The sequence below is a fragment of the Brassica oleracea genome, chromosome C2, assembly GCF_000695525.1.
Source record: "Brassica oleracea var. oleracea cultivar TO1000 chromosome C2, BOL, whole genome shotgun sequence".
Taxonomy (NCBI): Eukaryota; Viridiplantae; Streptophyta; class Magnoliopsida; order Brassicales; family Brassicaceae; genus Brassica; species Brassica oleracea.
This window is the reverse complement of record NC_027749.1, coordinates 32,905,128-32,921,759: the sequence shown is the minus strand read 5'-3', so window position 1 is coordinate 32,921,759 and position 16,632 is coordinate 32,905,128. Positions and strand designations below refer to the sequence as shown.

At 37.9% G+C, this 16,632-nt stretch overlaps 1 protein-coding gene across 1 annotated transcript; it reads right to left on the bottom strand.

Annotated features, from left to right (window-relative positions):
- Positions 1–7,913: 7,913 nt before the first annotated feature.
- Positions 7,914–13,143, bottom strand: LOC106325300. Its single transcript, XM_013763343.1, has 3 exons — positions 13,060–13,143; positions 9,676–9,677; positions 7,914–8,242 (listed from the first exon to the last, which is right to left on the bottom strand). The coding sequence occupies exons 1-3, from the start codon at positions 13,141–13,143 to the stop codon at positions 8,089–8,091; spliced, it is 240 nt and encodes a 79-aa protein (XP_013618797.1). The 3' UTR covers positions 7,914–8,088.
- Positions 13,144–16,632: the final 3,489 nt, after the last annotated feature.

Below are 16,632 nucleotides of genomic sequence, written 5' to 3'. Positions count from 1 at the left end.
GCCCATTTTAATCTAAAGTGTGTTTCTGAGAATAATTTGCCAAGAGAGGACGAGAATTGAAGACGTCTTCGTCATAGTTCCAAGAAAGCACGAGTGAGTATAACTAAGGATGATGGTCTGATGGGTTCCAAAAACTCATCTATAAAGACAATCAGTTGGAATTTTCGAGGGATTAGGAACGATCTCACAGTTCGACGCCTTATGGAAATGTGACAAAAGCATTGCCCATGACTTATAATCCTTTCTGAGACGAAGTACAGCAGGCTCCTATTGCAAAACATTCAGGACGACTTAGGATTTGATCTTTTGTTTATTGTTAAGCCACTTAGCTTCAGAAAATGTTTAGCTTAGTTTTCTATGGATGAATTTTAAAGAAATGCTTTATTTTCAAACAACAGAATGATTGACGTTGAGATAGTCATTGATGGAATAAAGTCTTTATGACGTTTTTTTATGGTGACCATGTGTTAGAACGTAAATATCAAGTTTGGGAACATCTTACGCTTTTTTCAACGACATGAACTGGACCTTGGTTTATGATTGGAGACTTTAGTGAAATCACTGATCATAATGAAAAGGAAGAGGGCAGACGATGCGTTGATAGCTCGTTTGCCATTGAAACAGATGCTAAGGGACTATGGTATGTTGGAGTTTTCATTTACTTATGTTGGAGTTTTCATTTACTGGGAATGTGTTATTCAGTGTAGAAAAATGAGAAGGAAGAACAGTTGTTAGATGCCGATTAGACAAAGATGTTGGAAATGAGAACTGGGATGAAAAGTTTCCTCATTCTGTTGTCAAGTACATGTGGTTATGGGGATCAGATCATCGTCCGGTCCTACTAGAAATTCTTGCTAAACCAACAAAAATGAAACAAACTTCAAATTTGATAAAAGGTAGTTGGATAGTGAGGAACTAGGGAAAGTCATTCTTGACGGATGGAAGTGTTCAAATCTCCCTCCTGACTCAAATAACATCGAGCTTATTTCGAACTGCCCCAGAGGCTTAAGCCAGTGGAATAGACGGCACAACTTGAATTTAGAAAAACTTGTGTATGATCTAAAAGAGAAGGTCAAGGGTTTATATTCGAACGATGATGCTACGACTGAGGAAATAGCTGAGGGCTTAAAGGAACTCTCTGATGCTCTTAATGCATAGAAGATGTTCTTGAAACAAAAAAAAGTCAAGTATTTTTGCTAAGAGAAGTCAATATAAACACAAAGTTTTTCCATGCATTAACAAAGCAAATAAAAGCAAGGAATAGAATCACTCAACTTTTAGATGCGACCAAAAATATTGTCGAGGATGAGGAAGGACTGCTAGCCATTTCTACTAGTTATTTTAGGCAAATATTTGAATCATCTAACCCAAAAGATATAGAAGAAGTGCAATCCGAGGTATCGACAACAATCACTGCGATAATAAATGATGATCGTACAGCCCTGGTCACAGAGTGGGAGGTAAAATTGGCACTCTTTACTATGCACCCAAAAAAAAACTCTAAATCCAAATGGGATGACAGCTATTTTCTATCAGAAATCATGGGATGTCATAAATGAAAATTTGACCCTTATGGCTAATTAATTCCTTTTTGATGGATCAATGGCAAATGGTCTAAATGATACCAATATCTGCCTAATCCCAAAGATAACGAAGCCAACAAAAATGTTGCAGTTCTGCCCCATTAGCTTATGCAATGTTAGTTATAAGCTAATCTCTAAAGTCTTTTGCCATAATTTAAAGAAGGTTCTACCAGACCGAATCTTAGAAATCCAATCAACCTTTATTGCTGGAAGACAGATTATGGATAATATTATGATTCCTCAGGAAATGTTTCTTGCACTACGAACGAAACCAAGTGGACGAACTAAAAGGATGGCCACTAAGACGAATATGAGCAAAGCATATGACAGGATGGAGTGGTCGTTTATTAAAGCAGTTATGAAGAAAATGGGATTCTCTAAAGCTTGGATTGAATGGATAATGCCTTTCATAACTCGTCTAAGTACAAGGTACACATTAATGGTCAACCAAGGGGAAATATTATCCTTGGCATCCTACCTTGTCTTTGCTGATGATAGTCTTTTCTTTTGTGAGGCAGAGCCCCGTGAATATAAAGAAGTGATGAAACTAGTCAGAAAATATTGACAAGCATTCGGCCAATGTATCAACTTTGAGAAATTTTCTTTACTCTTTGGTAAGAGGGTCGGTGGAGATGTAAGACAATAGATTAAAGATACACTTGGTATCCAGAATGAAGGAAGAATATGGACATGCTTAGGAATTCCAGAAGATATATGCGGCTCCAAATGCAAGTTATTTGCATTTCTAAAGGATAAACTAATGAATAGAGTGAACGGATTGATATGTAGATGTCTATCAAAAGGAGGGAAAAAAGTTCTAATCAAATCTATTTTGTTAGCTCTCCTGACTATGTTATGTCTAGCTTCTTGCTCCTGCTAGAGATATGTGAAAACCTCGCAAGTGCCATTTCACAATTCTGGTGGAGTTCGAATCCACAAAAGCGATGGATTCACTGGGCAAAAATGGGAAAAACTCTATTTACCAAGAGAAGAGAACGGGACTGGTTTCCGTATGATCCATGAGTTTAATCTAGCTTTATTAACAAAGCAACTGTGGCAACTTGTCCAATACCCTAATTCATTATTGCCTTGAGTTTTGAGGGGAAAATACTACATAATGAGCTCACCTTTGCGAATAAGCTCTATAAACAATCCATCCTATGTGTGGACTAGTATTTCAGCGGCACATAAACTACTGTTACTGGGAATTACACAAATAGTTAATTCTGGATATGAGGTTAATATTTGGGAGGACCCTTGGATCCCTACCACACCGTCTAGGCCGGGTCGACCTACTGCCCTTGTGTTGCACCCGAAAATGCGAGTTAGTGACCTTATTAATGGAGAGTCAAAGGAAAAGAATGTTGGATTACTAAAGAATTATGTTTTCCTTGATGACATACATAAAGAACGGCCAATACACAGTTAGATTTGGATCTGGTTAGCTCAGAACTTACTGAGAACTGAGAAAGGGACGAAGGTCCTGGAACCCAGTATAACTAAGTTCCAAGCCTTTGCCTGGAAAATTAAAGTCCCACATGTCATCTTATGTGGCAGTAACGAGAAAACTGACACGCCGTAATATGAGATGTGGTGAACCAGAAGAAACTGTTAGTCATGCCATATTTGAATGTCCTCCGGGTCTGCAAGCATGGTCACCATCAACAACACCATCCAGCCCTATGATATACCATGGAATTTACCACATTTAGACCATGGTATATGTCCTATTTAGAATCTATTATATAGGTTCTGAGTCTATTTTAGAGTCTTTTCAGATTCAGATACTTTTTGGAGAACTTTGGTGATTATGGAGCTTTTTGAGGTGCAGAGCTGCACAAATGAGTCAAAAGTTTAACTATAGATGGAGAGAGCTTCCCACCGTGCGATTGAGCCCATAGTTTGACAAAAGATACATCTTTGAGTTAAATTTCCAATGTCACCTGCTTGAGGTCAAGCAGCATCCTATAGCAAAAGTTATGCTCGTTTTACTGAAGAGTGGTACGTCTGTCTCGCGAGATGAAGCTGTCGAAGATATGAAGGAGTGTCGATCGACAACAAATCCTTGGTGTCACTTGACACTGATGCCAGAAGATGGACATAACCTATTTCATTAACGACTTGGGCCCAGAAGTCACCACATACTACCAGAATGCCCATGGCCGACCTAAAACCATATTTATGTGTTTTTTATGCTATTGTTGACGGCTACGCTTTCTTTACTTTAATTTATTCATAGTCTTAGGTTAGGAGAGAAGAAAGGAACTCTTTCAGAGTCTTGTTGGATCTCCTTTGTTTTTATTATTGATTTTTATTATCTTATTCATTAATTCATTCTATGATTTTTTGTGAAAACTATCATGTTTAAGTAGATCTCCTGTTAGGTTTAGCGATTAATTAAGGTTTTGATGGATTAGGCAAAATTATAGAACTGCTAGGTTGAATTCAAAATACCGTTTATTAATATTTGTGTTTTAGAGTAGCTAAGTGATATACCATGGATTTTATATTTTTTTAGCCATGGTATACAAGTGTTTTAAGAGTTATTTGTTATGTTTTGGAGTCTTTTTAGAGTATTTAAAGGTTCAGGAGTGTTTTGGAGATATATGGTGATTTTGAGATATTTTGGCGCAAAATCGAGAAGAAACTCGTAGCTGCCCATCGAACCAGTCCAGAGTCGACATTTAAAGTCAACTGTCGATCGACCAACGACTCTTGTCGTCGATCGATAGGGAAGCGCGCAATGCCCGACTTGGTTCCTAGCCGATTTATGGTCCAAGTTCCACATCATTTACAAGATTATCCCTGGCCGACTTTAGCCTAATATTTATGTGCTCTGCCATTATTTTGGACAACACACGCTTTCATATTTTCTACTTTACTCAGCAAATCATATTTAGGATTTTTAGTAGTTTGGAGAGAATATCCACGACTTCTTCAGAAATTTGTATTGGAACTCCAGTTTTTCTACCTTATTCTATCTATGCAATTTATTCAGATATTTGCTATGTTCTGCTTTGCTATGTCTGAGTAGTTACATTTGTTAGATTTCAGGTTAAGAGTAAGGTTATGAGGGATTAGCCCAAAATATAGATACGCTAAGGTGATAGATTTCCTTGATAAGAATTGTTATTAATGCTTGTGTTCTAGAGTAGCTAGCTAGAACCCTGAACTTATGATAATTAAGCGCAATCGAAAGCATGGTCTCTTACCTGAATTAATTTCCCTGAGTTAGGATTGCTAGAAACAAGCGACAGCTGATCTATCAAACTAGTGAACCTATCGAACAGCTCGGTAACACTTGACTAGGTAAACATCCAGGGACACTAGTCACATTGTGTCGATCGACGTTCGAACTATATCAACAAGCGATGACTGAGATATAGACTTAGATCAATATGATTTATTCACACGCTGAAGCTGGAATATATTGCAATTAGATTTCGTGTTCTAGGATTGAAACCTTAACATTTATATCACTATAATCTCAATTACCTGAAACCCTAAATCTAGCTATTTTTCATAAATTTTACAACCTCAAATCAATCAATTAACCGAACAACTGCCTTGTTCACCTCTGCTATTTACTGTTTAATTGCTTGCCTAGCTTAATCTTAAACTTTTTAGGGTATATTGTGTGGATTTGATCCCTAAGTACTACGACTAAACCTCTTATTTGAGAGAGTAAAGTCACTCCTTGGGGTAATTTGAGTGATATGACTAAGTAGAATCCTAAACTTAGGATTGTAGACAACTACGACAGTAGATTCTTCACCAGAATATATTCTCTTGAGGTAGGATTGCTAGAAACAAGTGACAGTTGATTTAGTAAGACTAGTGAACAAATCGATTAGATCGATAACGCTTGCCTAAGGCAGTGTCGATCGACATTCGTACCATCACATCGATCCACACTCGATCCGTGTTAACATGCGACAGCTGAAATACTGAACTTAGTCATGATAAGACTCACATGCAAAAGCTGGATATCATTGCATTAGACATCGAGTTCTAAGATTGTCATTCACATACCCTTAGCATATATATCTCTATAGTTCTGATTGCTTGAAACCTTAGATCTAGCTATTTTCTCATATTGCTTACGACAACCCAATCAATCAAATCGCTTTACTTGTTTAATGGTTTATAATCTATTTGTCTAGCTTAATCATTGATTACATTGAGTTTATTGTGTGCCCACGCTCCCTGTGGATTTGATCCCTATTGTTACAACTGAACATCTTATTTGAGAGAGAAAAGTTGCTCAAAGGGTAATTTGAGTGATATCACCCTAACATTTTTTCGTTACCAAGTATTTATGCCAATATGGACTACCTTTTCTGGAGTAAGAATAGCATTGTCGAACCAAAATTAGACATGGACCCTTATCCCTGGATAATTTGGTATATTTCAAAGGTTCATAATGATAAAATCTTTTTAGGGATAGATATGGATTCTTTGGAGCTAGTCCAATATTCGGAAAGTGAATGCCAAACATGGTTAATGCAAATGAAATGGTAACCCTATTCCACAAGAGCAGAATATTGAGGAATCATAAGTCATAAGCTTGAAAAATATATGTATGGTGGATGGTTGCGGTTGGGTTTAGAGGGATACCTTGGGTAAGATTCAAGTTATAGGGACACGTAACTTTACGGAACTTAAGACAGCGAGGGACTACTTTACATTCAGAAGTGGTAGCAATGCGATGAGAGTATGCTACAACACTCATCATGTCAGAGCTTTGGAACAGACGTGTAAGGATCTGATCGTGATGATAAGGGACCCTCACGCTTGGCCAAGCTTTGCAACAGAATTGAAGGCGATAAAGACAATGGAGATATGTTTTCCGAACTTCAAGATATCTCATATCCCAAGAGCGCAAAATAGAATTGCTGACTCGTTAGTTAAGGCTGCAAGATCTTTTTATCGTGAGCTTTGTTACATAGATTGATTTATTCCGGTCTGTATTTCTAAATCACCCCAATCTTGAGTAATAGAATAGACGTTCGTTGTCAAGAAAAAAACAAAAATTATGTTCCATTTTCCTGTTTCAAAAATAAGGGTTGGGACTAAGGATTTTGATATCTGATTGGTTGAGCCCATATTCACATCACTAGTCACAGTAAAGTGAATCAATTAAACTCAAACTTTTACACATCTAAAATTGCTTCGTCACTGAGCCCATATTGACATCACTGGTCAAAGTAAAGTGAATCAAATAAACTCAAACTTTTACACATCTAAAATTGCTTCGTCACTGAGCCCATATTGACATCACTGGTCAAAGTAAAGTGAATCAAATAAACTCAAACTTTTACACATCTAAAATTGCTTCATCACACTCTTAAAATAAATAAATGTTGAAACTGGAACTACACGATAATCATCAACATATCAAATTTCAAGTGATATTCATTCCTCTCTGGAATTTACTTTTCTCACACGTACCGTCAAAGGAACTTCCCAATATCTGTCTTATACATTGTTTACGCCAATCAAAAGTAAATTCTTATTCTTTTTCTAGCAATCCTAGACAAGTAAATCCAAAAAAGAAACAGAGTAATGAATACTTGGATACTTCTTTTCTCAAAAGGCGAACCCTACAAATGCTTGTACTTTATAGCAGGCTTTGTTGAAAATCGTTATGCCAATTTTTGAACAAAACCTCAAATCACAATTTAGAAGAGATTGAGAAAAGCTCATGGTAAGATGACAAAACATTAAATATACATCAACACCTGCGAGTCTTCTTTTTTTTCAAAGATCATCACCTCACCTAAAAAAACACAGCTAAGGCAACTCGATAGACACTTCACAGGCGGGGAACAAAGAGAAATAATTGCAGAGGTAAGGCTAAAAGACAGCCTAATGTGGTCCTCAGAGTCATTAATCGTGCGTTCAACATAGCACTTTTGCTTTAGCAATTGGAACGATGAGTGTAAATCTCATTGCAACTCATCATTGGAAAACCAAGCAGCACCAAAACAATCTACCTAAAAAGCGATGCTTTTTCTTTAATAAGGCGAAATAGAAAATAAAACTGCATTCTTAGTAGCTAAAGTTAAAGTCAGATCCAGTTTAACGACCGCTCGTAGATACACCAATAGGAAGCTAAGAAACAAATGAACACTTGCACTCAAACAAGACAATGTACATACAAATCTATAAGAATGCTACTCCTAAAATCCTTATTAACTCAAAAAGAGACCACCAAGGAAGATAAAACCAGATTATGCGTGAAACAACATCAGAATTTCAACACACAATCAGAAAACAGACGAATTGTTCTTCAGCACAGTCATTCTCATACAAAGAAACTATGCAAACTACTCCAACAAAAATTCAGATTCCAAATCCTTTCAGAGGCAAGCATAATCAGTTTATACAAAGATGTTAGGACAAAAATGCTTGAAAAAAAAACAAGCATGGAATCTGGCATATACAATCAAAAGTTGTGAGCATCATGCATCCCAGATCTAATTTCAGGACCGACAGATTACAGCTAAAAGATGTCGTCTGGTTGAGGAGCGGCGGAGAGAGCAAGAGGACGATTGTGGGATTCCTCGTTGTCGTCGTCATCATCATCGGAGGTCGAAAGGTTGACGCAGGCGCAACGCTCGAAGGATGCGTAGAAGGCGGATATGACGGTTGTGCTTCTAGAAAACAGGTCTCAAACGTATGAAAGTATAAACTCGCAAAAGAACAACTCTTCTTATTAATATCTTGTGGAAACTCTCTAAAAACCACAAGCTCTCAAAAACTCATAAACTCACACTTTTGGATCACCTCATGATCTCTCTTTGTATATCTCTGTATCTATCCTAATCCTATTAGTAAACACATATTTAGATAACTCCTAAACTAAGATAACCCTTATCTTCTTATTCTCCAACTTCTCTTAGGATTAGGATAGCTTCTTTCTCAAGCTTTCTTCAAGCTTACTCCAACATTTTTCCTCATAAGCTTGAAGCTCTCAATCTCTAAATCTTTCATGCCAATGAAGTCTCTCATCTCTTTAAATTTGGTTCTTCCTAAAGCCTTTGTCAAGATGTCTGCTTTCTGTTTCTCTCCTGGTACATGCTCAACTCTTACTTGCTCGTTTTCCACACACTCTCGAATGAAATGGTATCTCTTGTGTATATATTTGCTCCTCCCGTGGAAAACTGGGTTTCTTGTTAGTGCGATTGCGGACTGATTGTCGATTCGAATGGTGACTCTTTCACATGACTGATCCGTGATCTCACTCAATAGGTCTTGTAACCAGATAGCTTGTCTTGCAGCTTCTGTTGCCGCCATGAATTCAGCCTCGCAGGATGACAATGCAATTGTGTCATGTTTCTGTGAGCACCACGTGATCAGACTGTTTCCAAGATAGAAGATGTGGCCTGTTGTACTCTTCCCATCATCTAGATCAGACTCAAAGCTGCTGTCACTATAGCCTATGAGCCTCAGAACCTTCTGTGTTGATCGCTCAAACACTAGTCCATAAGAGACACTTCCGCGCAAATACCTTAAAACTTGTTTCATCGCATTACCGTGTGATTCCCTCGGGCTCTGCATGTATCGTGACAAGACTCCAACGATATAGGATAGATCAGGTCTCGTGTGGAGAAGGTAGCGTAGGCAGCCTATGTTTCTTCTGAACCTTGTTGCGCCGATCTCTCTCTCATGCTCTGCTTTTGATAAATTCAAACCAACCTCCATTGGAGTTTGAACAGAGTTGCATCTATCCATCCCATCTTCTTCTAGTATCTTCGTCGCATAGCTCCTCTGCACCAATGTAATTCCATTCTCATGTTGACATACTTCTATGCCAAGGTAATACGTGAGTTTGCCTAAATCGCTCATATCGAACTTGCTTGACATGTTCTCTTTAAAATCTTGGATGATCATATCGTTGGTGCCGGTTACGAACAAATCGTCCACGTAGACTGCAACTATTAGTAACTCGCCATTTACCTCCTTGCGATAGACCGAGGGTTCTTTAGAACACTTCCTAAACTGAAGCTCGCAAAGTATCTGGTTCAACTTGTTGTTCCATGCCCGTGGCGCTTGCCTCAAACCATAAAGTTCCTTATTAAGCTTGTACACCTTTCGTTCTTCTCCTTTCTTTTCGTACCCCTCAGGTTGCATGACATAAACGGTTTCTTTAAGTTCTCCGTGCAAGAACGCTGTTTTAACGTCTAAGTGGTGCACCTCCCATCCGTTTGTTGCTGCTAGGTTGATGAGAAGTCTTATCATTTCAAGTCGTGCCACAGGTGCGAAGACTTCTTCGAAATCAATCCCATGACTTTGAAAGTAACATTTAGCAACTAATCTTGATTTGTATTTGTTAATTCTTCCATCTGAGTTGCGCTTGATCTTATAAATCCACTTCAACCCGATTGGTTTTGCTCCGTATGGTAGGTCTACTAGGATCCAAGTGTTATTCTTCTCTATGGAATGTATCTCTTCCTCACACGCTTGTCTCCATTCCATTGAATCCTTGGCTTCACAGAAACTTTGTGACTCATTGTTTAGGTACATTAGTATTTCTTCTCCGAGTTCTTCAGCAAGTAGTATGTAATCTTCGAGATACTTAGGCCTTGTATGTTGCCTCTCTGATCTCCTTAACACTTGTGTCTCTTCTTCTATCATCTCTTCATTATCTACTGTATCAGCGAGTGGTTGTGTCAAGGGTTCCTCGCCACTACCTTGTTCCAGACGTAGCTGTTCTGTTTTCTCAATATGATCATCGATTCCATGATTTCCAAAGCTCCCAATCGTCACCACAAGCTCTCCAATGCTCTGTTCTTCTGCACCGTCTGTGCTCCAGTTCCATCCTCTTGACTCGTCGAAAACAACGTCTCTGCTAACTACTATCTTCCGAGTTTGAGGATCAAGTAGACGGTAAGCTTTTGATCCTGGCTCCGTCCCTAGATGTACCAACATACGTGCTCGATCATCTAGTTTCTTCAGAAGCTTTCCATCTATCTTTGTGTAAGCTATGCACCTGAACACACGTAGATGATCAACACTCGGCTTCTTTCCTCCGAAACCCTCGTATGGCATCTTTTCTTTCAAGGCTCGAGTAGCTACACAGTTCAGAAGGTACGTTGAATGTCGTATGGCTTCACCCCAGAGATAGTTTGGCATATGCATGTGCTTCAAAATACTTCTCGCCATCTCCATCATGGTTCTGTTTCTACGCTCTACCACTCCGTTCTGTTGTGGTGTATACGGTGCTGTCAAGTGAAGTCTGATGCCTGAGAGGTCACAGAAACTATTGAACTCTTTCGAAACAAATTTTCCTCCTCTGTCGGTTCTGAAAGTTCCTATCTTCTTTCCTGTTTCTTTCTCTATCACCTCCTTGAGTTTCTTAAACTTTTCGAATGCTTCACCCTTTTCTTTTAATAGTATTGTCCACATGTACCTTGTGTTATCATCAATACCCACAAATATATATCTGTTTCCAGTAGATGTTCTTGGTGATATAGGTCCACATAAGTCTCCATGAAGCAATTCTAATACCTCTGCTGCTCTGTATGTGGTGGCTTTCGGAAAGGGATGTCTCGCTTGCTTACCAAGCAAACATGAGCCGCACACTTCTTTCTCGATAGTTATATTTGGAAGTCCGAGCACCAGCTCCTTCTGTATCATGCCCTTTAAAGACTCAAGATTTATGTGACCTAGACGAGAGTGCCAGCGGTTTGACTCGGTGCTTGAAGATAGGTACAGACGTGCATTACTCCATATGCCCATGTAAACCTTATACAATCTGTTCCTTGAACGTTTTGCTTTCACAAGTAGTTTTCCATGCTGATCATGCATTGTTAACTTTTCTCCTCTCAGCCTTATGTCACAACCTGCCTCTGTAGCCTGACCTAGAGTTATAATATTACTCTTAAGGTCAGGAATAAAATAGACATCCGTCATCTTCCTTGCATCTCCGTTCATATCTGTGAATGCAATTGTTCCCTTGCCTTTAATGTCTATCCTCGAGTCATACCCAAACCTTACCTTTTCGGTGATAGTATTGTCGATTTTTGAGAAATATCTTCGATCTCCAGTCATATGGTTGCTCGCGCCGTTATCAAGATACCATATGTTTTCTCCTTTGGTGCCTGTTTCGTACTTCTCAGGTAGGACGTTCTTCTCGTTTAGGAAAACAACCTCATGCATCATAAGCTCGTCAGCTTCTTGTGTATCGGTGTTATCGGATTCCTGAGTTTCCCGTAGCTTGAGAAGAAGCTCCGGACATTGGGCTACAAAGTGACCAACCTTATCACATCTAAAACATGTTATCTTGGATGCATCTCTTTCAGTATAGGCTCTTCCACCATGGAATCCTCTTCCTCCGTTATATCCTCTTCCTCCATTAAACCTACCGCGTCCTCGTCCTCTGTAAAAAGAACGTCCACCCCTACCTCTTCCTTGATAAGAATTTCCATAGTAGTATTGGTTATCTTGTGATCCACGGTTTGATTGATCTTGAGATGTTCGGTTTGCTTGGCTACTTTGTCCATCGTTTACATATATTAGTTTTGATTGATCTTCTTCACCATCCTCGTCATCAAGAATCATCTCTTCATATGCTTTTAAACGTCCAATGATCTCCTCAAAGTTTGTTGTATTAAGATCTAACATCTGTTCAAGCGAGGCGACCATATGAATGTATTTCTTTCGAGGTAGACTCGAGAGAAATTTCTTCACAAGTTTCTTATCTTCAATGGTTACGCCTAATGCAGATGATTTTGCAGCAAGCTCGGACAGCTTCCCTCCGAAATCGTCGATGGTCTCTGTCTCCTTCATCTTCAGTCTGTCGAATTCATTCGTTAATGTCTGTAATCTGGCTTCTCTTACTCGCTCAGGTCCCACGTATCTGGCTTTGATGGCATCCCATACGTGCTTGGCTTGGTTAAGCTCCCCTACTTGCAATATAAGGGATTCTGGTATTGACTGAAACAATAAAGCAAGCTCTAGATCGTTTTTGTCAACACTCGCGGTTTCATCTTTTATTGCTTCCCAAGCCTTATGCACCCGTAGTGTTACTTTCATCCTTAATGCCCACATTGTATAATTCGTTGAGGTGAGCATAGGACACTTGATTGAAGAAGAACCCCCTCCTTCCTTTAGCCTACCGATCGCTGGAATTATTTCACTCATGTTCTCTGCCTTGCTCTGATACCAACTCTAGAAAACAGGTCTCAAACGTATGAAAGTATAAACTCTCAAAGTAAGAACTCTTCTTATTAATATCTTGTGGAAACTCTCTCAAAACCACAAGCTCTCAAAAACTCATAAACTCACACTTTTGGATCACCTCATGATCTCTCTTTATATATCTCTATATTTATCCTAATCCTATTAGTAAACACATATTTAGATAACTTCTAAACTAAGATAACCCTTATCTTCTTATTCTCCAACTTCTCTTAGGATTAGGATAGCTTCTTTCTCAAGCTTTCTTCAAGCTTACTCCAACAGTGTTGACCCAGCTCCCCGCCTGATCGAGCTTTTCCAGCGAAGCCGTGCTCAGATTAGAGGAAGTGGAGTTGATGCTACTGTTGTTATCCATGGCTACTCGATTCGACTGAATCTTCGGAAGACCAGTACCGTGATTGAGGATCTTTGCGTAGGGATTAGAATCGAAGAGAAGGAGACTGGGGATTTATTGACGATGCGGGAGAAATGTTAGACCATTTCCATTTATGATAGGGAAATAGCTAGGATAGCCCTATGTCACAAATATAGACCAAATGATCAAAATGACCAAAATGTTTCTTTAATGAGGTAAATATTTCAGTTATATCCCTAGGGTTAACTAATCCAAACCTTAAGGCTTAGAGTTAAGGGGCGAGGATTTGGGATTGAGATTTAAAATTTTATAAAATAAAAAATAAATATTAAAAATTTGACAATCAAAATTTTAAAAATAGTTTCAAAAAGTATTTTCGAATTACAAAAAGAAAATTTGAAAAAAAAATTTTAAAAAATTTTCAAAAAAAAAGTTTTCAAAAAAAATTATAAAAAGTTCGAATTTGAAAACATATAATCTAAAACTATAAAAAAAAATTTAATTTTTTTTAATTTTTTTTAATTTTTTTTAATTTTTTTATATATCCAGGGTATTAGGGTCCTTTTACCTATTAAATGAAATATTTTGGTCATTTTCCTCCTTGTAGTATATTTTTGTGATCAAAACTTGAAAATTGTGTATTTAGGAGAATTGCCCTTTATGATATTTCATATGATTTCAAAATATTATAAATGGCAATTCTCTTGAATTCTCATTTTTAAGTGATTGTCTCAAAAATAGCCTTTTAAGTTGGAAATCAGAATAATAACTTTCATTAATAGAGCTAAAGACTATAATGTCATCTCGACCAAAAAAAATATGGTGAAGTAATCTCCAGACGAGTCACCTCCGGCAACGAGCTATTGAAGTCCGACGAGGAACAAAGCGGTGATTATCCATGTCGAAGAAACGAGATGTGTATCAGTATGTTTTTATCTTTATTCACAGTGATCTACAAAGAAAAATTTCAATCTCAATTCGAAAACTTAGGGTTTTCAAATTGAAATTTGGGGGTTTCTAAGTTTTCGAATTGAAATTTGGGGGTTTGTATTTTGTAGTTCTTCATATAACAGATTTGAGCTTGTTTTGTTGTTCAAATCAAACTGAGAAAACATAATCATAATTACAAAGAAGGAATCTCAGGAAGCTTCATTTACAGAACTTGGATTACGGAAGAAGATGAGTTTGTGACCTTGCTTTGTGGTAAGCAATTTTGAATCTTTGATGTTCCTAGTTCTTCTTTGACCAATGCTTTATTTCGCACAAATTCAATTTTTTTTGTCTGATTGTGTCATGCAGGTAGAATGGGTGATATGATATTGTTTCAAACCTGTGTGTGTTGATGTTATAGTTCTATTGTTCCTCTAAAATTTCTAGTTTTTTCTTGTTAAGAACACACATAAAATTAAGTTAGCATTCAAATCATAGTATCTTAAGCTGAGTTGCGTAGAGAATTAGTCGATAAGGCTTGAAATTTCATATTTGCACTTCTCTGGTACTATCTGAACATAGAAACAAAAACTCAATACAATTTGTTCAACTCAGAACATTGATTTCGTCAGAACAAAACATTTTGGAAGCATTTATACATTATCATGATAGCCTTCATGGTTTTTTTGCAGAATGAGACAGTCACCTAATGAAACACTTCCCTGTCCATTGTCTCCACAGATTGGGACTCAAGTTTTTTCTCCTAATATGACACAACACATATATGCTCAAATATTGTTTTACACTTGGAGTTTTCAAGTAGTTTTTAAGCTTTTGTACATGATCATGATAATCTTCTTGATTTTTTTTTGTAGAAAGACAGAGCCATCGAATGCGACACTTGCCTCTCCATTGTCTCCACAGACCGGGACTCAAGTTTTTCCCCCTAATGTGACATAACACGTAGATGCTCAAATCTTATTTTACTCTTAGAGTTTTCAAGTAGTTTACTCTTAGAGTTTTTCCCCCTAATGTGACATAACAATCCTCGGAAGTTCCGACGAAATGTTCCTCGGAATTTTCATCGGAAATTTCCGAGGAACGGAGCCCTCGGAAAATTCCGAGGAATGAGTCCCTCGGTATATTCCGAGGAAGGAGTCCCTCGGTATATTCCGAGGAAATGTTCCTCGGACATTTCCGAGGTTTCATTTCCTCGGAATTTCAAAAAAAAATTAATTAAAAAAAAAAAAATTTTGAAATTTAAATTTGAAAATATAAAATTAAAATTAAAATTGAAAACATATTAGATAATATTCAAAGTTGTTTTTTTTTAACATCGAAATGCTATTCTATTACTTAAACTTGACGTAGTCTAGGTAACCAGACCGGAATAGAACAACCAATGAAATAAAGTACTCTACGGAAAGACCACACAATCCTAGTTAAGAAATCTGAAATTTGATTCTGCGCTCGTGGAATATGAGTAACCTTGAAATTTAGGAAGCATATCTTTAAAGTCTCTATCCTCTCCAATTATGTCGCAAAACTCGGCCAAACATGAGGCTCGTTGATCATTGCAATCAAATCCTTGCAGTCTGTTCCAAAGCTTTGACCAGTCGAATGCTGGAGCATACTCTCCATCACTCATCTCAGTGCCTCCATCTCTGAATGTAAGGCAGATTCTCTTCGAATATGATTTCGTGTCCCCATAAGTTGAACCTTTCCTAAGCTATGTAGCCAGACTCATCCATATCCACTAAACTGTGCAGTAGATATCCCATCTATCATGCAGATATTCTCCAAGCTTAAGACTTGAGGTTCTTCAATATTAAGGTCCTGTGGAGTTGTTTGTATTATCTCATTTGCGTTAACCCAGGCTTGACACTCACTCTCCGCATAGCGAATTAGCTTCAAAGGATCCTTGTCTATTCCCCTAAAGAGTTTATCATTTCTGGCCTTCCACCGGAACCAAATTATCCAGGGATATGGGTCCTTGTCTAATTCTGGTTTAGCAATGCTGTTTTTTCTCCAGAAGAGATTATCCATATTGGCATAGATGCTCGGAAGAGGGAAGACATCTTGACTCGTTGGTGTCGCTGAGGGAGACCAAACTTGTAAAGCTGGTGGACATTCACAAATTGCATAAGTTACAGATTCTTCTGGCTCTCCACATCGTGTACAGTAGTTATCACATCTCATGTTACGCCGTACCAGATTCCTCGTCACTGCCACATATAAGATGACAAATCTTTTGTGGAGCATTTATCTTCCAAGCAAATGCTTGAAGCTTTGTTATACTAGGTTCCAGAACCTCCTTCTCTTCATCAGCCTCTAGTAAGTTCCGAGCTACCCAATATTCTGATTTGACTGTATACTGTCCATTTTTAGTACAGTTCCAGAAGTATAATTTGGTTATCGGTCACATTAAGACAACATAAAATTTTTTGCAGCCCAGCTATTATTATACTTAAGGCCCACATATAGAAAGAATCAAATTTTAATGAAAAAAAAATACTCCCTCTGTTCCTAAAAGATGTATGTTCTGGAAAAAAAATTTGT